Here is a 22961-nt window from a genome sequence, read left to right as displayed (position 1 = left end):
TCTCATCTAAATCTATCTAAAAATCATTACTGTTTTCTGCAGATGGCGTACGCACACAGGTATTGTTGCTCTCTGGCAGGTGCTCTATTAGCTGCCTCATGAATTTAAATGACATTTAAGATACAGAACTTTGAAAACTAAAGAAGCAATTAGTAACTTTTGATTCATGTTTTAACAGATGGCTAGATTAAATCTGATTAAATGTCATCAGTGTTATTTTGAGCAGATAAGGATTTTGATGGGGGGAAAAAAAGTGAAGAAAAATCAATGCATGCAAAATAACCAAATAGATTAAAAGAGTAATTAACTTATTGATTAAAACTTTAGTAGTAGATAGTGAACATCTCTCTGAATCCTCTGTTGGCCCTGAAAAAAAAAATAAAAATTGGAGTAATGCACATGTGATTTGTTTTCAGGCAGAGTTAAAAATCTGTGCAGCTGTTTCTTGTGCTTTGCTTTATATGAGGTCGACTTCAAACTATATTTTCTGTTCTGAATAACAGTGCATCTAAGTAGTGTCTCATAATGGCTGACTATTGATTATTTTTTTTCTTTTTTTGAGATGAGTTTTTCTATTTATTTCAGTCTCCTCCTCCTCCATTTTTTGATAAGTAATTCTTTTCTACAGATCAGCCAGGTTCTGGGGAAACTTAAACAAAAAAAGTCACTAGAAACACAGACAATGTAAAAAGTTTGAGCTTTAGTTGAAACTGTTATTTTAGGGTTTGGTTTTAAGAATTACTTTGTATAAAAAACTTTCCCTTGTCCTTCTGACTTGGAAAACATCTCTATATAATTTGATTCTTTCATAGACTTTTGTCAGCAAAAGAAAATAAAGCTTTAGGTTTTGTTCAACAACAGAAATGGGAAGGTGACACTTTAAATGAAGAAGTTTGCTGGAAAAATGTGCTTTCTAGAGATGCTTACAGGGAAAGCAGAATTGCTTCTGTCTTTCCCTGATCTTATCACACAACTTCCTGGAGGTGCTGGTCATTCTGTGCTGTGTCATCTTGATAAGTGGCATTCACCGTCTTGCTTTTATGTGTAGAGCATTAGTGTTGCATTGCTTGGCTTGTACTATTGAAAACACCAATATTGTTTTGAAAATACCTTAAAAATGGTTTAAAAGTTGTAACATCTATTCCTTTCTCTCTTTTGTTGAAGCTTCCTTGTTATAGCTACAGAAGCTAGTGAGGTCTGTGTAATACTCAGTTAATAATTTGACCTCAGAAAGGATATGGTCAGTAGGGCTTTGGTTTGGGCGTGCCTCAGTTACTCACATAAGCACCACAGCTGCATCCCTGTGAATGTTAATCCACTTTACTCCATGGTTTTGTCTTGAAGGCTGGTGGAGTTGCTGGTGTTTGTGTTGACTTGATCCTTTTTCCCCTGGATACTGTGAAAACAAGACTGCAGAGTCCTCAAGGATTTAGGAAGGCTGGTGGCTTTCGTGGCATCTATGCTGGTGTTCCTTCCACTGCTATAGGATCCTTTCCAAATGGTAAATTTTCCTTGGATTATGCTTTGTCTTCTTTAAGCAGGAACTTATGTAGTATAGGACATTCATATCTGTGACTTCTCTTGCAGCTGCCTGACTGGATTTGGTGAGGCCAATCCATGTCCAGCTGTGTAGAGCAGTTTCTAGAATTGTACAATATTGAACAAACTCTTTGGGGAAGCCTGTAATGAAGGCTGCTGCAACCCATACTCCTTGGAAGCATTCCTGGATATGTTTTATAAGCCTGCCCTTACTTATAGGAGCCTCCTAAAGCATTTCCAGGTGCTAAAGGAGGCCTGAGTCTTGCTTGTCCTGGACATGTTTATCATGAGCCACTCTTTCATGGCACTGGAAATGAATCAAAATTCAAAGTCCTTGGGCACTGGAGGCCTTTGAGCTACTTGCCCTGGGGATGCTGTGCCTGTCTTTTACTTCCTGGAAACAACTACAACACTTAAAATGAGAAGACATCAGGAATACTTTTGGAACTGAAACTTAAAAAATTAAATGCCTGTAGTCCCTGCAGAGAAAAGGCTTCTCAAATTCCCAGTGCCTTTGTCCATTTTGTCTGTGTAGGGAGGAATAAAAATGTAGCAAGTTATGCTGTCAGCAGTAAATGTTAGGAGAACTTTGCTTACAAATCCACTGACACCTTGAGATGTTTGATGTCCTTCATAAGATGATATGAAAAAATTCAGTTCTTTATCTTGTCTGCTCTGTTATCTCCTTTTGAGGTGATAAGCATCTTTTGATTAGCAGAAGGCAATTCACATAGCCCTTCTTTACAATTAAAATCTCTTCCCCCGTAAGACATGTCAGTTTTTTTCAGGATTTACATCTTCAAAATCTGAACTGTGGTTTTATCTTTCCAACGTATGACTGAGAAATGAAATTATCTTTAGGAGAAAGAGTAACCCTTAAAGTGCAGGTGCTTTTGTAGTTGAGTGTTGCAGTGAATAAACACAGCTCAAGTTGCTGTGCTCAGCTTAGTTTTGTATGTTTCTTGTTCCCTGGAAGGGACTTTTAGAAGCTTGGAATAATTTTTTTATGGAGCTAAAGTGCAAAATATTAAACTGACAATAGCTGGGAAGAAGTTATTGATAACTGCTGCTGAAACACTTTTGCACTTTGCAGCGTAGCAGACTTGTATCAAGTACCTTGATTTTATTTGTTGTTTGGGTTTTTTGGGTTTTTTTTTTTTCACTTTTTTCTTTTCAATTAATCAACTGATTTGGTTTGGTTTTTTGTTAGTTTGTTTTTCCTCCCCGCAGAAAATTAAAGACCATCCATCCAGTTTAAGACAACAACCTCCTCTCTACCCTTCCTGTCTATGAAGATGGAAGATACCATTTTTTCAAAACCTGCTGGACATTCATGAGTAATTAACACATCTTTCCTTATCTCAGTACTAAATATGGCCTTAAGTCCTGACACCTTTGATATTAATGGGAGTTTTGGCAGTGACAGCCAGGAGCATGAACTTCTGAAGGAATTATCACACAGGCTGTGTTCATACTGTTGTACTGTTCTGGGGCAAAAAATTCCTGTTTCAACTACAGTTGTAGAATAATAGGTAACAAAATCAGCCTCTAAATGTTTTTCAGCTAGTTCTGTGATGTAGGAACAGTAAAATGACTGCATGTATTCTTCAATTTCAGCTGCTGCATTTTTTATCACCTATGAGAATGTGAAATCCATCCTGCACCATGGCTCTACACCTTACCTGACTCCAGCAGCACACATGGTGGCTGCCTCCCTTGGGGAAGTGGTAAGAAATAAGTTCATATATCGTGTGTCTGTGGGTGGAGAGGAAACCATTACATGATGAAAGCTCAGGTTTGCTGTCATCTCTTACTTTTTAAAGTGTTGATCATCTCTGTACTTGTGACAGTTCTTGCAAAAATATTATGTATTTTTTAATGAAGTGTTGGCACTTGTAAGAATTGTTTCAAAGTGAATAAATGAGTTTGTATAAATTCTTAGTAAGTTTAATGGCTGATCTTGCTAAGTCAGTAGATAGTGGAAGTGTGAATTCTTCCAAAACATAAATACAGCCTCACATTGTAGTGATTGTGTATCAGGTTTATTAACTGAGTTTTTTCATTCCTTGTGCCACTGGCTTCTTTCTCTCCAGTACAGGTAGCTGTGTATGGATACTCCTGTGGTGGCTTAGCTTACTTGTAGGTTGGGCCCAAGCTACCAGGAGTGCAGAGGGACCTGTGCCATTTCAGCTTAGCACCAGGTGCCTCGCTCTTTTAGCAGCATAGCCTGGCTACTTCCCGTGGGAAGCATTTCAGCTCTCCCTGCTCTCTGGTTTCAGCTTTGATTCCAATAATCTTTATTCTTCTGTGGAAATGATACTGATTAGATTGAATGGGACTTAGCCAGGGAACTTAATTTAACATACCAAGCCCATGAAGATAGGTGAATGCAGCGCCTACTAACCATTCTAGTCGTGGTTATAGGCAGGAGGAGATAGAAGGTGATAGATTTAGGGCTGGGTGGGATGTGTTTTTGTTTCTGCCTCAGGTGGATTCTTTTTGATCTTGATGAGAGCCTGTGCTGTCAGGTTACGACTTCTAACTTAAGGCAACGCACAGATCTGACTTCCATAGAAGTTCTATAAAGGCTATTAGAGATCAGCAAAAGGTTCTTCACTGTGGCAATGCAGAGCCCTTAAATTCCTTGTTTGCCAATATCTCATGGAACAGCAGATCCAAGAGGTGTTTTAAGCTTCTCAAATGCTGTTTCAGAAGCAAACAAAATGACAGTTATTCTCATGAAGAAGTGCCAGTGCTCTGTGATAAAATCCACCGGAAACAAAAGCTCTTTCTTTTGTGAGTGGGTTATTTCTAGTATACTTCTCTGGCTGTGAGTGTTCTGTGAGACAGCTATAGCCGGGTAATTTAATCAGCAGCAGCCAAAGAACAGTTGGCTACAGGTGACTGACTCCTTGCATGATTACAGGACCTGTTGCCTGTGTCTTCCAAGATGGTCTGTGGTTTTGTGACCCTTACAACTTGGGGACTTACTGCTTTCATTTTCAGGCTGACAAGTGGAGGTGCAGCATAGTTACATGAGTTGCTCGGGGCTGTCTCATATGTTTGGCTCTTGCTACTCTGAGGCCAGATAAATAGTGACAGCCACTGAAATGTGTGGAAACTGTGAAGTTGTAACAGCTATTTTTCAGCTAAGATCCTACTTTTTGCTAGCTTTTCTTTTCCCCTTGGTGTGATGGGAAAACTAAGCTGTAAAATAATTGAGGTAGGGATTTAGAGATTTGCTACAACAAACCTGTAATAAAAATAGCACAAAGCAAGATCTTCTCATATTTGTTTTTATATAAAGTCTTAGTTGATCAATAGAAATATATAAACTACTCTAAATTGCACCATGGTGAAAGTTATAATTATAGTTTTATTGATTAGTCATTAAGTTTTAGTCAGGGCATTAACACTGGGACTATTATTTTGTCAGTAGTTTTTTAAAATATATAATTTTCCTCCTTTGTACACTTTAATAATTACTATGATATAAATTGCTTTTAAATGTGAAAAAATAAGCCAAGGACTCTGTCGTGTTAGGATTCAAAAGGCATCTCTTTGCATTTCCAAACTGTCCTTTTACAAAATGGAGAAATTAAGATTTAGAGCAAGAAACTGGTGTTGGATTTCTAGGTTTACTGCTCTTTCACTGGTGAGCATAAATGAGTCAGCTACCTTCTTGTGCATTAATAAAATGTGAGTATGTGCTAAGCTTAAAGGTATGTTCATGCTGACTAATGTGTGTTTTGAATGTGACCCAGTAAAAATAATAACATAGGTAAAAAGGAAAAAATGCAAAGGTTCTATCAAGATACATTAAAATATATGGGAGAAATAGGTCAAATAGCAGCTTTTAGTTTTTATAACAGCCATTTTTCTGTGTAAATTCATGGGAAACAGTCTCTTGGAACTGGTTTGGTCCAATTTCCCAGTTCCAGGCTAGGAGGCACAAAACCAAGCAGTAAAAGGCAGTGGTTCTAGAGTGTGTTGCATTTTTTGTGTGTTTTTTTGTTGTTTTTTTTTTACCCCTCCCTTTTACACAGGAGGAATATAGAAGGCTAATCTCATTTCCTGGGCTGAGATAAAGAAAAGTACATACAAAATCTGACCCTCTTAAACATAATTATTTTTTTCTATAACTGAATCTTGCTGTATAGGGACTCTGAATATCCCATAATACATGAAAAATTACTTACAAAGACGCAGCCAAAACTCTAGAGGGCAAATATATGGTATATCACCTCATCTCATCACGGAAGAAAGTTGAAGCATACATGGGTTGACAAGGTGGGGGGAAAACCCTTATTATACCACTTGTGTAACTGTGAAATTTAGTGATAAGAAACACACTTAGTGCACACAGGGCTTTGGAATTTTTCATCTAGACTCTGCATTGCCCTGTATGTTTAGTCTGCCTGTATCTTTACAGTGAGCTGCCAAAAGTGCTTGGAAAACATGATATCATAGGGAGTGGAAAGGAAAACCAGATGTTCTAAAATTTTACTTTTAATATTCTGAGGCGCTGTAAGTAACTGAGAAGGAGCAGTATTTTTAACCTCCTAATGCCCATTTTAAATAGTAACCAGTTACATCTTGCAGATCCAGAGTTAAGTGTACAGCTCCAGATTGATTTGTACAGAATTTTTGAATGTCAATTTAAGATGACAGTGTATACTATTAATTACAAGAAACTTTGATAAAGAGAAGTCCCCCTGTGGGCCTCCCCCACCAGCCTCCTGCAAACATGGTTTTATGGGACAAGTTTAAGATTGTCCCAGTTTGACCGATGAGGTTTCCTTCATGAATGCCAAAGTGGTTGGATTCAGCACAGTTAATTTTAAATCCTGTTGGCTTTTCCATGGAGGTGAGAATAAAGTTGTTTGGATCACATTCTGGAGAAGCTAGCTGACAACAGTCTTTTCCATCTAATATTTAGATATTGTTACGGTTATGATCTGAGCTTTGCAAGTTTGGGACTGTTGCTTGTAAATACTCTTCACTCTTATCTTTCTGACCTTTTGTTTTATTTTTGTCTGGCTATTTTTGGTGACATTGCCTTTCCCTTTCCCTTTCCCTTTCCCTTTCTACTCTGTAGGAAAGCAAGCTACCCTGACTTTCAGCTCACTTGTGAGAGAAAGGTTCTCTTTTGTTTTCCCTTTCCTTTTCCCTTTCCCTTTCCCTTTCCCTTTCCCTTTCCCTTTCCCTTTCCCTTTCCCTTTCCCTTTCCCTTTCCCTTTCCCTTTCCCTTTCCCTGCCTACTCTGTAGGAAAGCAAGCTACCCTGACTTTCAGCTCACTTGTGAGAGAAAGTGTAGGGGAGGACTGAAGACCAGGATGGGAGGTAGCTGTCCTGTTCTTTTGGCAGGTAGCGGTAATGACCATACTCTGGAAGAAGATGACCAGCTGAAGTCACTGAGCTGCTTTTGTCCTGTGTAAGTTTGCAGAGTGCTTTAGGGTTCCAGTGCTGGAGATGTGTTGACACCAAGCAGTGCATTCCCAAGGCTCCAAATCCCAGGTTACTTGCAGTGAGGTGGTGTGTCTGCGCAGTAGCTGTAGCACCAGACAGAGAGAGTAACTCAGGTGCTGAAGGCTGCCTGGTCATACTAGTGACACTGTGCCTGCATTCGTTTGATCTGTTAAATTTTTCAGCTGATGTAGCCATGATACTTTAGGTTCCTCATCTGGGTTGTTTTCATTCTGCTTCAGTGTCTCTGCACTCTGGTCACTTGAGTTGTGTAAATGCTGGACAAGGTAATGGGTCTAGAAAAGTGTTTCTGGTCTGGCTGCAAGAATCCCAGAACTTGTGCTACCTACTAGGCTTTGGTGGACCACAGACCTTATAGATGGAAATTTTGGCTGTGTTCTGAGACAGCTCTGAATAGTTGGGTAGGGACTGCTCTCTTTGAAGATGGTGGGCTTGGCTGTCCTCAGCAAGAAGGTTTTGGCATAGCCTCACACACTTAACTTTTTTCCACAATTTGAGAAAGGAAGAAGGTTGAATCGATTTGAATTGGAACATCCAAAGGTTGGTCACTTTGCTGGGGAGAGGGGATCACGTGGCTGCGCAGGGCAAGGTGAGGACAGGTATTTCAAGGTGAAATTCCAGGCTCACTTGTGTATTCCAGTGTGTTGCCACTTAAGATACTTTTATGATAAGAGCAAAGTGTGTGGTTCATCTGTGATTAGCATCTGACCCTCAGTATTAATAACTTGGGAATTTTTTTATCTGCTGTTGGGATGTGTCAAATAGGAAAGCTCCTTGGTGCTGGCATTATCTTTCTGGGGAATTCAGCTAGCTTTCTCTACTAGTCCTAACTTGTTTCTTAGAAGAAGCAAGCCCAAATGCAAGCAAGTTTACAGTTTACAAGTCATGATTCTGTAGAATGATATTTTGAGTGTGCTTTTCATTCAAACAAAGAAAGAAAGTGCATGTTTTATATTATTTTAGGCTTGGTGGGTTTTTTTTCTGGAGGGAAAAAACAAAAAGACATTTTGGACATGATAGGCAACATCATGTTGTCTATCTCTCTTTGTCCATGAATCAGCCCCCTTATTCCCTCTGCCCTGGCAGTATCTTTTGAAACAGCTAACTAGTTTCAGTTTAATAGAACAGGAATCCAAAAGTGTATTGGTATGAGTTCCAGGAGAGTAACTGGCGAGGTCAGAGCAGAGAATTGCTATTAATGCATGTTCTACAGAAAAGGTAGAAGCGTCAGTCAGACAATTCCACAGAGTAATGTCATAAAAGAATCTCCAGCAGGATAATTGATCAGGGCTTTACAGCGTTATAAGCCCTAGAAGATCAGCCTTCAAGAGCCCAGTCTAACAGAGATGAAACAGCCGCTCACATCAGACGTGAAGTAAAGATTTTAGCTGTTTGAAACTCCAAAACTTGCATGTTGGAAGATGTGGCTTTTCAGTTCCACAGGCAAGTTGGACACTCTAGGGAGACTTGCTTCTAACTCAACAATCACCTGCTGCAGCAAAGAAGAAGTACTTATTGTATCCAGACTTTGGGCTAATGGCTTTGAATTTTTAACTATCCCTTTTCTAAGAACTGAACTAATAAATGGACAAAACTGTTCAAAAACAAAAAGCTGCATTTTCCTCTTTGCATCTTACCTCCTCTCAACCAGTGTAGTGTGGGCTGGCAGACCATAGTATTTGGAGTAGTATCCAAAGTCTGACAGCAGTCAAACTTTGATGGACCTCTGCCACAGTACTTAGGCTTTTTTTTCCTATTTTCATTGATCAGTGCCTGTCATTTTAGATGTGACTGTGCCTTTTGTGCTGTACCTACCTGGATGCACGTAGGTGTTGTGAAGGGCAATGTGCTGACCCTGGCAAGATGAGCACTGGTAGGGAGTGCAGCAATGTAGATCTTTTGAATTAATCATGGTGGATTTTGAAATATTTATAAATATTAATCTAGAGCTTGTGTGTGAGAGAGGAGTATTAAAGATACTTTAGAAGAAAGCAGAGGGATGAATTCCTCGGAAACAGAACCCAAATATGTGTTCCAAATGCATATCTTGCAGAATCCAAACCTCACTTGCAGGAGTTTCCAGGGAGAAGGCAGAGGATGAGTAATCAGATATCAAAAGGGTAGTGTGCTCTATGCTTACTTAAAGGTTTGGATTTGATAAAACAAGAATTATAAAAATCCCAGCTATAGGATTCTGAAGAATCCTAACAGAAAATGGAAGCATCAGAAGAGAAAATTGGACTTGGCAGTGTTACATTTACAGTTGGAGTTGATGATCTTAAAGGTCTTTTCCAATCAAAATAATTTTATGACTTTATCATTTATGGGTGAGGTCAGGTCTGCAATACAGGTGCTGCAGGATTTTTGCCAAATCCTTGTGCAGAAGTGTAGCTGAGCAGTGGTTGGAAGATAGTTGTGAAGGTGAGACTGCTGCCATGAAGAACTAGTGGAGAAGGAGCATAGTTAGAGCGGGTGGAAACTGAAATTAGAGCTGCAGCTGAAAACGAGTTGTAAATAAAGATGAATGGAGGCATGAATTCACAAATGCTGCCAACAAATTCATCATACAATTAAAGGCTGAAACAGCAAATTAAGAACTGTCAAACATCTAACCAGCCACCCACGCTGATCTTCTCTTGTGTGCAAAAACAGCTAAAACAGCTAAAGAACAGGACAGTGCTCCATGTTAACTGCATGTATTGCCTTGTCTTCATCAGCTGCCCCTCCTGGATTGCTTTGTGTTACCTACTCAACTCAGGGCTTAGAGGACATGCTGCTCTGCAGTAAAGAGTAAAGTTTGATGGTTGTCACCTCTTTTCTTTCAATCCTAGGGCTGATATTCATCTGGTTTAGAAAGATTTGTAGCTCAAAATATCTATAGAGGAAAGCTTATTTGGGTTAAAGAATACTCTTTAAGTGAGAAATAAATTATTTAAAAATATTTCCTGATGGATTTCCTGGCTTGCAATATATTGTGCCAGATTCAGCTGTGGAAATGTCTAAGATAGTTTAAGGTAAGTTTATTCCAAAGTAAGGTTCTGTACAGGGTTTGTCAGGAATAGCTATTTCTGAATAGCTCCATATGTGGACAAGCCCATAATGCTTTAAGTGAAAAGGCTCTAGGAAAGAGTAAGAGATCAATTAAAGGAAAATACTTGATAAAATACAACGTAGTTGAAATTTCCGTGTTCTGGGCCAATGTAACCCCAAGAGACTGAGCAAACTGTAAAATACCAGTCATCTTTCAACAGGAGACTTAATGTGTTTTCAGAAAATATTGCCTGTGTTCTCATGCCTGGAATCTCATTAACATTTATCCTCCTGTAACACAGCCTGACCCCACTTGGCTCCTTGGAAACTGTTTTATGCTGGATGGGATGCACCATGCTACTTTTGCTGAAAGAGCAGTTTGTCTGGTGTGATTAGTTTCCTAAGCCTTTTAAAATAAGTTTAACAGACTCTCAGTGGTGAAAGAGTTGCTGGGATAGATTGGATCAGGCAGACGGTTCTGTAAGTTGAATTAAGGGTTCACTCTCATTCAGCTTTAAGGCTTTCTGTGCTTAAATTTGATAGTAATTTATGATTCGAGCATCAACCAGGTTAAGGATGATTTTTTTAAATTATTTTTTTACTATTCAGCTGTCTGATTTTTGCCACTCACTTTTAAACCAACTGCTTGTGACTATATTGAGGAACTTCACAATCTGTGGGACACTTGGTCTGTGCTGGAGTGCAAAAGAGATGTGCATAACAGCAGGCCACTTTTGGTAAGTTTTAGGTTTAGTTTTGAAAAGGAAACAAACCTCTACATTGGTTAAACTTTGAAAGACCCATTTAGTTATGCAAAGCACACAAAGTTACAAAGCATCTGCAGTGAGAAGTATTTCTGTAAAGAATTGTTTAGTGTCAGCCTTGTCAGCTTTGCAGACTTTCCCTGTTCTTTGCCTCTTAGCTGCGATAATTGTGGTAACAGTTTCTTCTTGCTGTGAGGAGAACTCTGCACAAATTTCCACTGTTTGAGGACAAGTTTTCTAAGGTTTATCTGATGTGGGTGATGCAGAGGTAGGCAGGGCACCCACAGCAAGAGTTGTAGGGCATGTAGCTGGGCAGCTGAAGAGCCACGTGTGGGGAAGGAAATCTGAGAGGGGCAGAAGCCCATGTTGAGTGGACTACTGAAGTGATGGACAAGGAGCCAGCTGAGGACTTCAGACAGCTGGGGTGAGAAGGCTCAGCCAAGGTGGCCATTGCAAAGGAAGAAGTGTGTGGTAGTGCAGATAATGCTCTGGAGCAGGAAGAAGGTTGCTCTGGAAAGCAATAATAAGGAGCTGACTTTGGTTTGACAATGACAGGATGAAGTAACACTCTGCAAAGCAACTCTGTGGATTCCAGGTGAAGTCATCTAAGGTGGAAACTTGGAGGAAGTTGAAAATGTTTGTGCAAAAGCTCTGGTTTTCCAAATGTTTGTGACATTTGGTCCCTGTGAATGGTCTCATCTCTGAAATAGTATGTTTCTAAGGTTTGGGAAGTGCTGAGATCTGAGGGATCCTGCTGGGTGAGATTACTCTTTGAAGAAATGTTTCCTGCCAGCGTACAGGGGAGCTGCAGTTAAATTAATGAAGGCCCTATTGTGTCAGTCAGAGGAAAAGATGGGACAAAGAGCTTGGCATTGTCTAAACTTTCCCATCCAGAGCCCATTAGTTGAAACTTGTTCTCTCCACAGGGTTTAAATTAGGAGTGGAGTCACCTGTTCATGACCCCATCAGCTTTGCACAGGACTGAATTTAACTAACTATGCTGGAAGGGCACATCTGTGCTAAGTGTGGGAGGGGAAAATAAGATTAGCATGTTCTGAGGTTTTACTTCAGAAATGAACACTTTTTATCTGGGGCTGGCGCTGAAAGCAGAAACTGATAGTGGGCAGCACATATATTGGGCAGTTTCTGTCATCCCTGGAGACAATTTCCTCATTAAAATACATGTTAAGGTTTCAATTCTGCAGTTGTGCTTTAGCAGGTAGCACAGCCTGCTGACAAGCACGTGTGGAAGGACTTGTTCACAGCTTGAGTTCTGACCCACAGCAAATTACAGATCCTAGAAACTTGTATATTTGTTCTGTCTTGGTCAAAAGGGCAGCAATTATTTAGATGAAGGTTATTGGTGTTTCAACTGTTATGGGTCTGTGATTGCAGCAGTTCAGGCTTCTCTCTTCAAAGAAATATAAAACCAACTCACAAATGCATATTTCGTGTTTCTCCACTTTTCTGTTAATTTTCCTGGTGGTGGAAAGGCAATTAATCTTCCATCTACAGATACATCTCATGCTCCCCACCTTCCCCACTATCTACCATTACTGATCCAAGAGTTGTGACCAGAGTTTAGAAACAGTTACTTGGAGGGTGAGATACTGTGCTAATATTATTGTATCAAAAAAGTTCATTTTTTTTCTCTTCTGTCAGAGGGGGGAATCCCAGTGAGATTTGAAGACCAAACATAAAAAAAACCAAACAAACCACAAACCAAAGCCCCAAAAAACCCCCTGAAAACCAAACACCCCAAAACACCAAAAACATCTTTATTGCTTCTTCTCTTTGAATGGGGTTTTAGAGTTGCTCCATTTTTCTTGCTCTTTCTACATGATGTTGGAGCAGGCAATCCTTCTGACCTTCAAGAATGGGATGAGAGTTTAGGATTTTGTTACCCAGTTGACTGCAGCCTAAACTGGTGTCCTTTGATAAGTCCTAGCCTCTTTGTTACCATTTTTGTGCAGCAGCTTTTTCTCTGGAATGGGTTCATGATTATCTTGCACAGATATTACGAGGTTTAGTTTGAAGTCCTGCTCTCTGAATGCAAAGTTATATAGTGTCATAAATTAGATTCTTACTTGATTAAGAATAAACATACGCAAATGACATTTAAGAGTAACTCTCTCCAGGTATGTTCCTTTAGTTCTGTGTTAAATACTAAATTATATTTGTATGGTGACCATCAGTTAAAGCTTCCCAGCCTACTCAGGCACATAAAGTCATTAAAACTAACCTCCTGCTTGGGAAATTTAAAATTAAAATCCTTTAGAAAGTGTTCTAAAGGGTTTAAAGCTGCAGCACAGAAAAGTTTTCTGGAGCTTGCTGCTTGTTTCTGTACCCTGTGTTCAAAGTAGGTCTAGCTATGCAAGCCAGAGATTTGCTTGGAGTCACTGAGTGCAGGTTCCTAAATCACCAGCCACTAACGTATTCCACAACAGTTTTCTGTCCTCAGATTAGTCTTCTCCTGCCTTGTACCAGACTGGCTGGCTAATTACTAAGTGGAAAAAGTTTGGTCTTGATCCTCACCCAGGCCCAGCTTAGTGCAGAGAACAGATCAGCTCATTAGCCAGGAGCACATCAGGTGCCAGCATCTTAACAGAGCGGGCTCTTAGTCTTTGCCCTTCAGGAGCCTGTCTTAAGAGCATGGGTGATACCTGTCTGTTATTAAAGATAAGAAGTGCTCAGACCTTATGGTTGTGGGAGCTTCTAAGAGTGTGAGTCAGATCATCAGCTGTGCAAGGTACATGCCAGGCTGCGTATGGAAACACTTTCTCAAGCTGCTCTCCTCAGAGGTACAAAGCTGCTAATAGTGTTACACCAGCTGTGTCCCTGGTTCTGAGAAGAACCTGCCGTGCATCAACCCAATTTAAATACCCAGGGTAAGCCCTTAATAGCAACTGCAACACCTGCTCTGTCCTCTTTCAGACGTTCCTGGATACATCTCCTGCACAGATCGTGCCTGCAAGGTTAGTGGTCAAACTGTAGTATAGCTGCTTAAAAACAAATGTGCATGTTCTCTTTGATTCTCTACTAAATCCTACAAAACCTGTCATGTAGAAAATGGTTAGCCTGGAGCACAAAGGATGGAAGCAAAAGGCTGTTAATCTAAATGAGATATGTTAATAATTGGATAATATTATAGCTCAGAAGACCAGGAGGAGTTATGCTCTTTTCTAAAGATGTTGTTATTGTCTTATGTTTGGCTTTGCCTAAAGAACAGAACATGTTGGATAGAGGAGCACGAACTTGCTAGTAGTGAACTAGCAGGGGTGTCCTGGTGGTTTGCAGATAAGTTCTTACCCCAGAATCTGCAGTGGCAGCACGAACAGTTCTTTCCAATCAGCTACTTCAGATTCTTTGTCATGTTAACTACAAAATCATTTAAAAAATATTAAAATATATCTCCTTTTCATTGTGAGTTTTCTTCAGCCATTTTTGCAGCAGGATGTGATTGCTGCTGGTGTCCCTGGTTGAGCAGTGAGCTGTGTATATCTCACAGCTTTCGCAGTTCCCTGGCTATTGAACCATCAAGGCCTGGATGACCTACTTGCACCGAACCCCCTTGTAAGCAGGGCTATCCCCTTTTTGTTCTTTTTTTTATTATGTGTCTTTTGGTGTTGTCTAAAGAAAAATGCTCAGTAGCCTTGTGCTGATGAATTAGATGAATACTGCATAATTCCGAACAGCCTCTCCAGCTTTCAGTAGGACTGGCCCCTGTGCAGGAGTCAGTGCTTTAAGAAAAGGTGTTTCCAATAAACTTAGGTGAGCCTGTGCAAAGGGCTTTGTGCAGATTCCTGGTGGTATTTGCAGCAGATTTTATTTTTCTGTTAGCTACAGCCACGTAGAAACAGGTTTTGGATATAATGAAACAATCTGTTTAAATTGGTGTATATAAAGAGACTTTGAGATTTTAATTGCCCTGGTCATTCATTCTCACAATCAGTCAAGACATCGTTTAGACCAAGGAAAGTCTGGTTCCAACATGAATCTGACCAGGAGATGGCAGCATTGATGCATGCAAGGAGTAGCCAAAAGTTAAGAAAACACTTTTCCCTGCATTGACAGAGGGAAAAAATTACCTTCATTTAATTGGAAGATATATGTCTTAGCAATACATAGATAAATGCTAACAAAATAGTCCTATTTTTAGCTTTTGTCCCTAGCTGGCTAGGGCAGGTCAGTAAATTAAAAATGCACTTGGGTTTGTATATAAATACTGGGAGTCACCCTTTGACCTGGTAATTATTTAAGAGAAGGATTTTCTAATTCAGTACTCTTTTGTTCACAAGTGGTTATAGTGTCCAAAGGCTAGAAAGATAATAGATGCTAATATTGTCATTTCTGCTTACCTGCTCTGTAAGGTAATAATAGCTTTGCTTGTAGCTATAAAATTGGGGTTTGTTAAAGCTTAAATCTAAAAAATCCTCGAGCCTTTTGTTTCAGTGTTATTCCCTTCCTGCCCTTATGGTGTGTGCGTGTATATATATATATACACACACACATATATATATATGTACATTGACATGGGAGAGAGTCTGGAAACTGAAGAATTGTGTTACTGGTAAATAAGGAAGTAGCTTATAGGGCAGCACCCATTTTTCCCCTGAAATTGATCTGTAGGATTTTGATTCAGTCTTTCTGCTCCCATCAAAAGACAGGAATAGCTCCTGGCTCCAGAGTGTGCTTGTTAAAAATGAGCGTGGCCCCTGTCAACAGGGTGCTGTTGCCTGATGAATGTTAGCTGAGAGCCCACTGCTGTACCCTCTCCGTGGCTGGCTATGCAGATGGTTGGCAGAGAGCTCATTTGTCACGGGGTCATCCCCAAAACCAGTAGGATGTACCAGGAATGTCCCGAGTTTGGCAAGCTGTATTGTGCTTTTCTGTGGCAAGCAACAGGCTGCATCTCTGTGAGCAGCCAGGAGATTAAAAAGCAATTTCTTCCTGGGATCTTGGTGATGAGTGAAGTGAATGGGCTCCCACCATGAAAGGCCACATTATTGTCTGTCTTCCATGTCTACTTATCTAGTAGTCGATGAAGGTACAAGCAATTTGCTTATAGCTCTTGGATGTCTGAAAGTTTAAGTGTGAATTATCTTGGTGCAGTGTTATCACACTGGTGTTGCTTGAACACATTTAGCAAAGAAAGCAGCTGGCGGAGAGGTGCGTTGTGTTCTTTGAACTTTGGCAGCGTTACCTGGAAGGCCCTGCAGTGATTGAGAACTGAATATAATAGATCTGAGATTGTTCTGCACCCATCTATCCCAGGTTGTTACTTTTTTTTTATTTTAACCTTGTGGGCTAATAAGACGTGTGAACTTCATCTTGCATACTTCCCTTTAGAGACCTGTGTTTGACTGACATCAAAAGACCGCTCGGATTGCCATTGTTAGTAAGGTACACATGTAGGAACAAATAAGGTAACACGTAAGTTCAGGTGCACAGTGGAAATGTCACCGTTCAATCTGATGCTGGCAGTTGCAGCTCATGTCTTTTTTAGTATGAGAAGTGCCCTGTGGAGCCAATCTGACAGCGCAGCCCGGGTGACACGAGCCTTTATTCCCTTTTGTAACAGCACAATGTAATCACTGGGTTTTGTTCTTGTGCAGCCATAGATTCCCTTGTAAGCGCAAATTCAAATAGGAGAAACATCAAAGTTAATTTGAAATGAAATGCACCCCAAGTAGTCTAGGGGAGATGGAGACATTACTTTGTAGCCACCCTTCTCCTGCCAAAACTGCAGCACCCCAGATGTCAGGAAGCCACACTGTGCTCTTTGTCTGGTCCTGATTGACTAGATTGTTTTCATCCGAACCTTTTTAAAGCTTTCCTCCCGCTTCCATATTTTTAAGGAATAAAAAGCTAATATAAGGACATGGAGTGTTATGAAGCATGAAGTTCTATAAATATTTATGCTGAACTATCAAAAAACTTGACAGTTCTTATTTTCTTGACAGATTGGGGTCACTTGTTATTTTTGACCCTGAGAATTGAAGAGCATATGGAGTTAGATCTGTTTGTAATGACTTCTGGATATTGTTGTCTGGTAAACTTGTAGAAATGTAACATGATAACAAACTTTTTCTTGGTCTCTTTGTGAAAATGGAACTTAAACCTTGTACTGTGTTAACCACAAATGACCACTGAAGTTACTGTCTCTTGTGCAATCTGGCAGTGAATTCCTGAACTTTCTTTGGCACATGGGTCTCTGAGTGGTTTGCCACTTTAGATGGATAGCTTTCACCTGGGGTGCTCTTGACTTGAAGTGCTCAGTGATCACCTTTCTGTCTAGGGACCAGATTCATCGCAGGGGGTTCCTGAGCCAAAGGAGACTGAAAATCTGGTGAGGGCCTGTGGTGTCTCCAGTGTTTTGCCACCAGTCCCAGCGTGGCTTTAAGTATCTCTGGGGCCAAATGAAGACAAACTCTTAAAAGTTTAAGTTCTGACAAACAGGTATTTTCTAGAGAGATAAGAGACTTGTAACTCTCTGATGCTTCAGGATCCTCATTCCTCAAAATGATGTGCACACAAGCTTAACTCCTAACTGAAGTTGTAGTGGCAGGTGAGTGTTTTAAAGCCAGGTCTGACTGTTTCAGAAAACCTGGAGCTTTGTGTCAGCACCTACGTTTTTACATCCAGCTGCAGGGGTCTTTCTTGCCTAGTAAATTGTGTAGGAAAGAATCAATCCAATGCTTCACTTTAAATGAAATCCAGTGTATGTTTTAAGGTAAACCTTGAATATATTGTGTACATCTAAAGCTAACCAGAGTGTCTCTTGCAGTCAGTCACTAGAGGGCACAAAGGAACTACTTAGGAGCGAAATTCGTTCTTCAAGTCCTGACTCTTCAGTCGGATCAGTTCAGATCTTTGAAAGAGGGGGGAAAAATTCCTGTGGCTGCCAAAAGACAGAACGGCTTCAGAATTTTGGTTGCATCAGTGATTTTCCACACCCAAATCTACTTCTGGTTTGGAAGTTAAAAATTTGAGGAGTACTTGAATTTTTCTGTTAGTACAATTTTGTGTTCAGAAAGTACAAAGCTCTCAGAGCAAATGCGTAAGCTGCTCATAAACAGCTTTTAAGTTCAACTCGTATAATTATAAAAATTATTGCCTTGTTTCTCAGGTTTCTGTACTTGGAACAATCTCCAGATATATCTGCTACATGAAGAGTAAGGCAGCAGTAGGAATTGCTGTCTGAACGTATGGTTCTTTTGCAGGTTGCATGCCTCATACGGGTTCCATCTGAGGTTGTCAAGCAAAGGGCCCAGGTTTCTCCTTCCTCAAGTACCCTCCGGATTCTCTCCCACACCTTGTATCATGAGGTGAGTTCAGAGCAAAATTTCCAAGAAGTTACTTAATTCTTTCCATTCAGAGCCATACATGTCTAGAAGCATTCCTACCACTTTGTTCCAGTGCTGTGCTCTCCCAGTACTTTCCCATCTATTCTTCTGTCACTAAAAGTGATTGGCATGTTATGGTTAAGGAAATCAAACCCCCACCTCCCCCATGTGCATGCACTTACATGCACACTCTAAACAACTCTTTTTCCTCCTCTTTTTATATGAGGTATGTACATTAAAAAACAAAACAAACACCTCTCCCCCCCCCAAAAAAAAAAAAAAATCCTCAAAAAAAACCAAAACAAAAACCCAACTGTGATTTAGCTTTTGGGTTTCCAAAGCTCTGCTTGTATTCATGCAAACAGTCCTTGTCTGGGACAACAGGACATCAAGTCTCTATATCTAGGGTTTGCTGAGTGGTCTCCAGTTTTTGAAGCAGACTTTGGAAGGAGTGTCCTAAAGGCAGCATTTCAGAGAGGTTCTGTAGGAGCTCTGGAAATTAGTGCTCATCCAGTATAAATAACTTTAGAAAAATAAGGGCTTTTGTCATCTTTACAGGAAGGAACAGTAACTACTGAAAAAATCTGTTTGCCACTGTTCTTACTGAATCTTACAAGAGGTGTTTTAAAAGTTGTGTTCCATAAGAGAAAGTGGCTCCTGAACACACTGTGGGGAAAAATATTATATACATTTCCATGAGTAAAAGCTAGGAAAATGAAGACATAAATATGACCTTTAAATGATCCACTTGATTTTTATTTGCTTGTAAATGAAAACTGTTGTGATAACCCTGCACAAGAGGGTCCCTGGAATCTCTTCTGTGGTTTGGTCATTCTGCTCTCAAAACCATATGTTTTTTTTCCCTTTTTGTAGCTGGCCAGAGAATGATAAGACTTGCCAAAAAATGGAATAAACTATTCTATAAGATATAAAATACAATATTTATATGCATTTATAAAAATAATTTTTTAATTGTTCTGAATGTTTATCAGATGGTTAAAAATACAAAATTTGTGTCTCGATGAAAGCTCTGAATCAAGGCTAAGAAGGTGGGCATGGGAAACTGATGTCCTCTGTGTTCATTTTGCATGAGCTATTCAAACAGAAGTAGTTTCAAAATATTTATGGGATAGTGGATACTTCTGACCAAAATATTGGGCAACTAGAGTTTGAAATAATGTGTTTCTGTGCCTTCTTGCCCTTTTAATTTCAACTGTATGGTATATTTTCTTCTCTATAACTGATTATTCTAAACAGTGGTTAAATGATCTTTGAAATAAACTTAAATCCCTCTGGCACTGTAAATCATGGAATACAGTATACAGTGTTATAATCAATATAATAAATTAGCAAGAAATTCAGGGCTGACACTCAGTAAGGCTGTAATGCTTGCCTCGTAATCACTGATAAATTGTGGTCTTTGGCAAACTAATTCCCTATAGCTGATGGTTTCTTTTGTTGGTTTACAGGGTATTCAAGGGCTTTATCGGGGTTATAAAAGCACAGTATTAAGAGAGGTAAAACACTTGTCTTTCTCTTTTTTTTAAAAATTGATTCCTTTGCCTTGCTTTGTTTTCTAACAAGAGATAGCAGTACAATTGAGACCAATTGTTTTAACTATAAGCTCTAAATCCTAATATGTTTTATTCTAGATAAGTTACTAATTTGTAATTTAAATAGAACACTGATAATGTGCACTAAGAAAATCTGAGAGACGTGCAGAAAAGTAATTTACCATCCTGTCTCTCAGTTCAGTTGCTACTAAATCGTAGGATGGAAATTTATATATTACCAGGATGAAAACCATAAAATAAAGTACTGAAAACTTCCTCGAGTCTTGTGATTGCATCATGTGAATTATGCATGCCAACAATGGTGAACTGGTGGCATCAGGCCAAGTTTGGCACAGACAGATTTAGACTTTCTTTAAATATGTTTGTCAGCAGATGCTAAGAGATTATCTGTCATCTGTGTATAGCAAAAATTGTGCATGCTCTCTCTCTTTTTTCTTTTTTTTAATGTGTGAAAGATGCATTTAGTCATCCAGTCTGTGGACGTGATATGGTGTTGCTTAACTCTAAATCAGAAGTACTTCACTGGTGGAAAAAAATAGAGCTAAAAATATTTTGGCCTGCTTGTCAGAAAATGGTTCCTAAATTAAAATCTCTGTGTAAATGTACTGTGAATTACAGGATTAGTGTCGTGGAAGTGTTTGATATGCTGTATGAACTGAGGGCAGATGATAAAAGGAGTAGAAAAACTGATGAACTCTAAATCTAAAACTGGTTTAGAATCAAATCCCAGGAAGTCATCTTTTAACAAGGCAGAAGTTGCACTATATGGGTACCTCAAATAAAGAGACGAGGCTCAATTCCTATAAAAACCTAACAGCTCTTGCCCAGGAAGGGCTCTTTACTTACTGTGTTCAATGTGATATGTGTGGGTTTGTCATCTCCTTACATAACTCAAACTGAGATCCAAAAAAATTTGGATCTTTGCTTGTTTATTTTAAATACAGTATCAGATCTGTTGGCTGTGTTGCCATTGATAATAAAGCCACTTGCAGAGCCTTTTTAAGCCTTTATTCAGTAGCTCTGCTTTTAAAAGCCTTTCTTCATACTGAAAACTGTTTTTAGGACAGTTATGTCAGGCAGGTCGTGTTACACTATGGAATAAAGATAGATATTACCTCAAGTAAGAAATACCAAATTTAGTGATCCTTAAAGTGCTGACAGATGACAGTGCACTACCATCTATTTTAGCAGTTTTGAGTGTTTAAAAAATTAGTTATTTGTGCAGAGATGACACCTGCTTTTCTGAGATGTAACCCTCCCCATAGCTTTGTCCTGTACTTATTTTCTGGCTCACTAAACACGTGTTATACACTCAGATTTCATTTGTAGACGGGCAAAAAAAGGCCAACGAATCATTTTGATTTCTCTGAGGGGTTCTGAATAAATGAATAAATTTAGAACCTATTGAATACAGATTTTGCATACTAACAGGTAGATAAAACACATGGTTACTACTGGGTGCTATTCTCCTTAAAATTTGTTTTGACATTTGTCAGGGTGGTAATTAATTTGCAGACCATATTCATGGCATAGTGTATGACCCTGCTGAGATAACTTTGTTTACTCAAAATGGCAGCACTTTGTTGGAAATTTAATGGGGGTCCTCTCCATTATGTATATTCATAAAAGATCCTTCAGAACTGATTTCAGTTGAAGTATTGCTTTTTGGGAGAATCTGTCCAATAGAATGAGAAATAAATCATTACCAAATGAAATGTGCTTTCTGTTCAAAATGAAACAAATCATAAGTGATGTTTAAAAAAAAAAATAAAAAAATTTGAATTTAACACTGTTAAGACCGTTGCATTTTCTGACACTAAATAGCGTAAAGCAATGTCCACTAGAGTAAAAATAGCATATTGAACCTTCAGCTGGGACCGCTGTAAGCCTGATATTTAATCTTGGAATTTTCCCTTCTCTTTAAGTTTGCTTCTTCCTTTAGGGAAAGCCTTTATTTTCAGATAAAAACCTATATTAATTCATTATTGGAACATCCAGCTAGCTGCATAGCATGTATAGACTGATATTTAGTTCCAGATGACTCTTATACTTACAGAGTTCACATGCTTTGGTTCTTTACTTACACAAACCCCTTTGTTTATTTACAATGGAGTGGGTTTTTTGGATAGAGGGGCTTTAATGCATGATTTTTCATTTTAAAAAAAATAATTGTAAGAGGCTGGGAATATTGATGCTTTTCAGGTGATGATATTCTTGCAGTGGCAAAATTCTGGAGAAAGAATTTAAGAAAGGTTCATATTAGTTATTGAATCGGGATAAAATCTTGCATATTGCATAAAGCAGGTTTCAGTTCTTGGAGAGAGATCTGCTTGCCAATTGCTTGGACTTCAGTGAAAATGAGTCTGATTGTTTGTAAAGGGAGTGTAATGTTGAAACTTCATCTTTTTACCGTGGCATCGTAGATCTTTTCAAGACAGCCTTATTCCAGTCCATGTAATTTGCATTAGATGTTGTGCTGCTTCTGTTCTGGTGCAAGGTGTTTGTTACATCCTTCATTTTTTATTCTTCTTTCATTTATTCCCCTTATCTTCTTATCAGAATACTTTCTGTACAGATGACTATTACAAGAGAAAGAAGATGGCTCAATATGGAATGCTTTTGGAAATAACCTTGAGTGAACCTCAGTGCTTGGAAGTTTTGGCTATGCCTCTTTCACCTGCCTCCTTTTTGGTGCCTCTTCCCTCACATCTCTGTTACGTTTTGGCCTTTACATCTTCTGTTGTTGTGAGTTACACTGAACTAATCATAAAATCGAAAGGGAAGTGAGGTACAGTGTATCATTCTATTGGCAGTAGTAGCCTGAAAGAGGCATACGTGCTCCAAGAGGAAAGCTGCTGTGGTAAAGCACAAAGTGGGAGTATGGTTATTAGGTTGCTGAATGAGACTTTGAATAAATGGCAGAAACCAGAGGCTGTGAAATGATGTGGAATTCCCATGATGTCATTTCCAAAGCAAATCCAAGTGAGAATTGTCCTTTCCTATGGTCATAGTATACCAGTGTGCACCGGTGTGGAAACTGGATCATGCTGCTAAAAGCAGTCAATGAACAGGTAAATTTATTAATGTTTTCCACAACAGAGACAAGTTCATTTGTAATGTCTCCAGCCATCTCATAACAAGGCAGGAGCAGACTATAAATCCACTGTGAATCCTCTAGAATTTCTTAATGGGAATGTAGTTCTGCTGCTGAGATCTTATAT

The 22961-nt window shown here is 39.2% G+C and overlaps 1 protein-coding gene across 1 annotated transcript; it reads left to right on the top strand.

Moving 5' to 3' along the window:
- Positions 1 to 1332: 1332 nt before the first annotated feature.
- SLC25A26 (solute carrier family 25 member 26) lies at positions 1333 to 19683 on the top strand (the record flags this gene model as incomplete). Its single annotated transcript, XM_010166430.1, has 4 exons — positions 1333 to 1501; positions 3157 to 3266; positions 18044 to 18148; positions 19636 to 19683. Coding segments are annotated over 4 exons (432 nt in total), but the record flags the coding sequence as incomplete, so codon positions are not given.
- Positions 19684 to 22961: the final 3278 nt, after the last annotated feature.

Source organism: Antrostomus carolinensis, unplaced genomic scaffold, assembly GCF_000700745.2.
Source record: "Antrostomus carolinensis isolate BGI_N321 unplaced genomic scaffold, ASM70074v2 scaffold22234, whole genome shotgun sequence".
Lineage (NCBI taxonomy): Eukaryota > Metazoa > Chordata > Aves > Caprimulgiformes > Caprimulgidae > Antrostomus > Antrostomus carolinensis.
The sequence above is the reverse complement of the archived record's forward strand: the minus strand, read 5'-3'. Positions and strand labels throughout refer to the sequence as shown.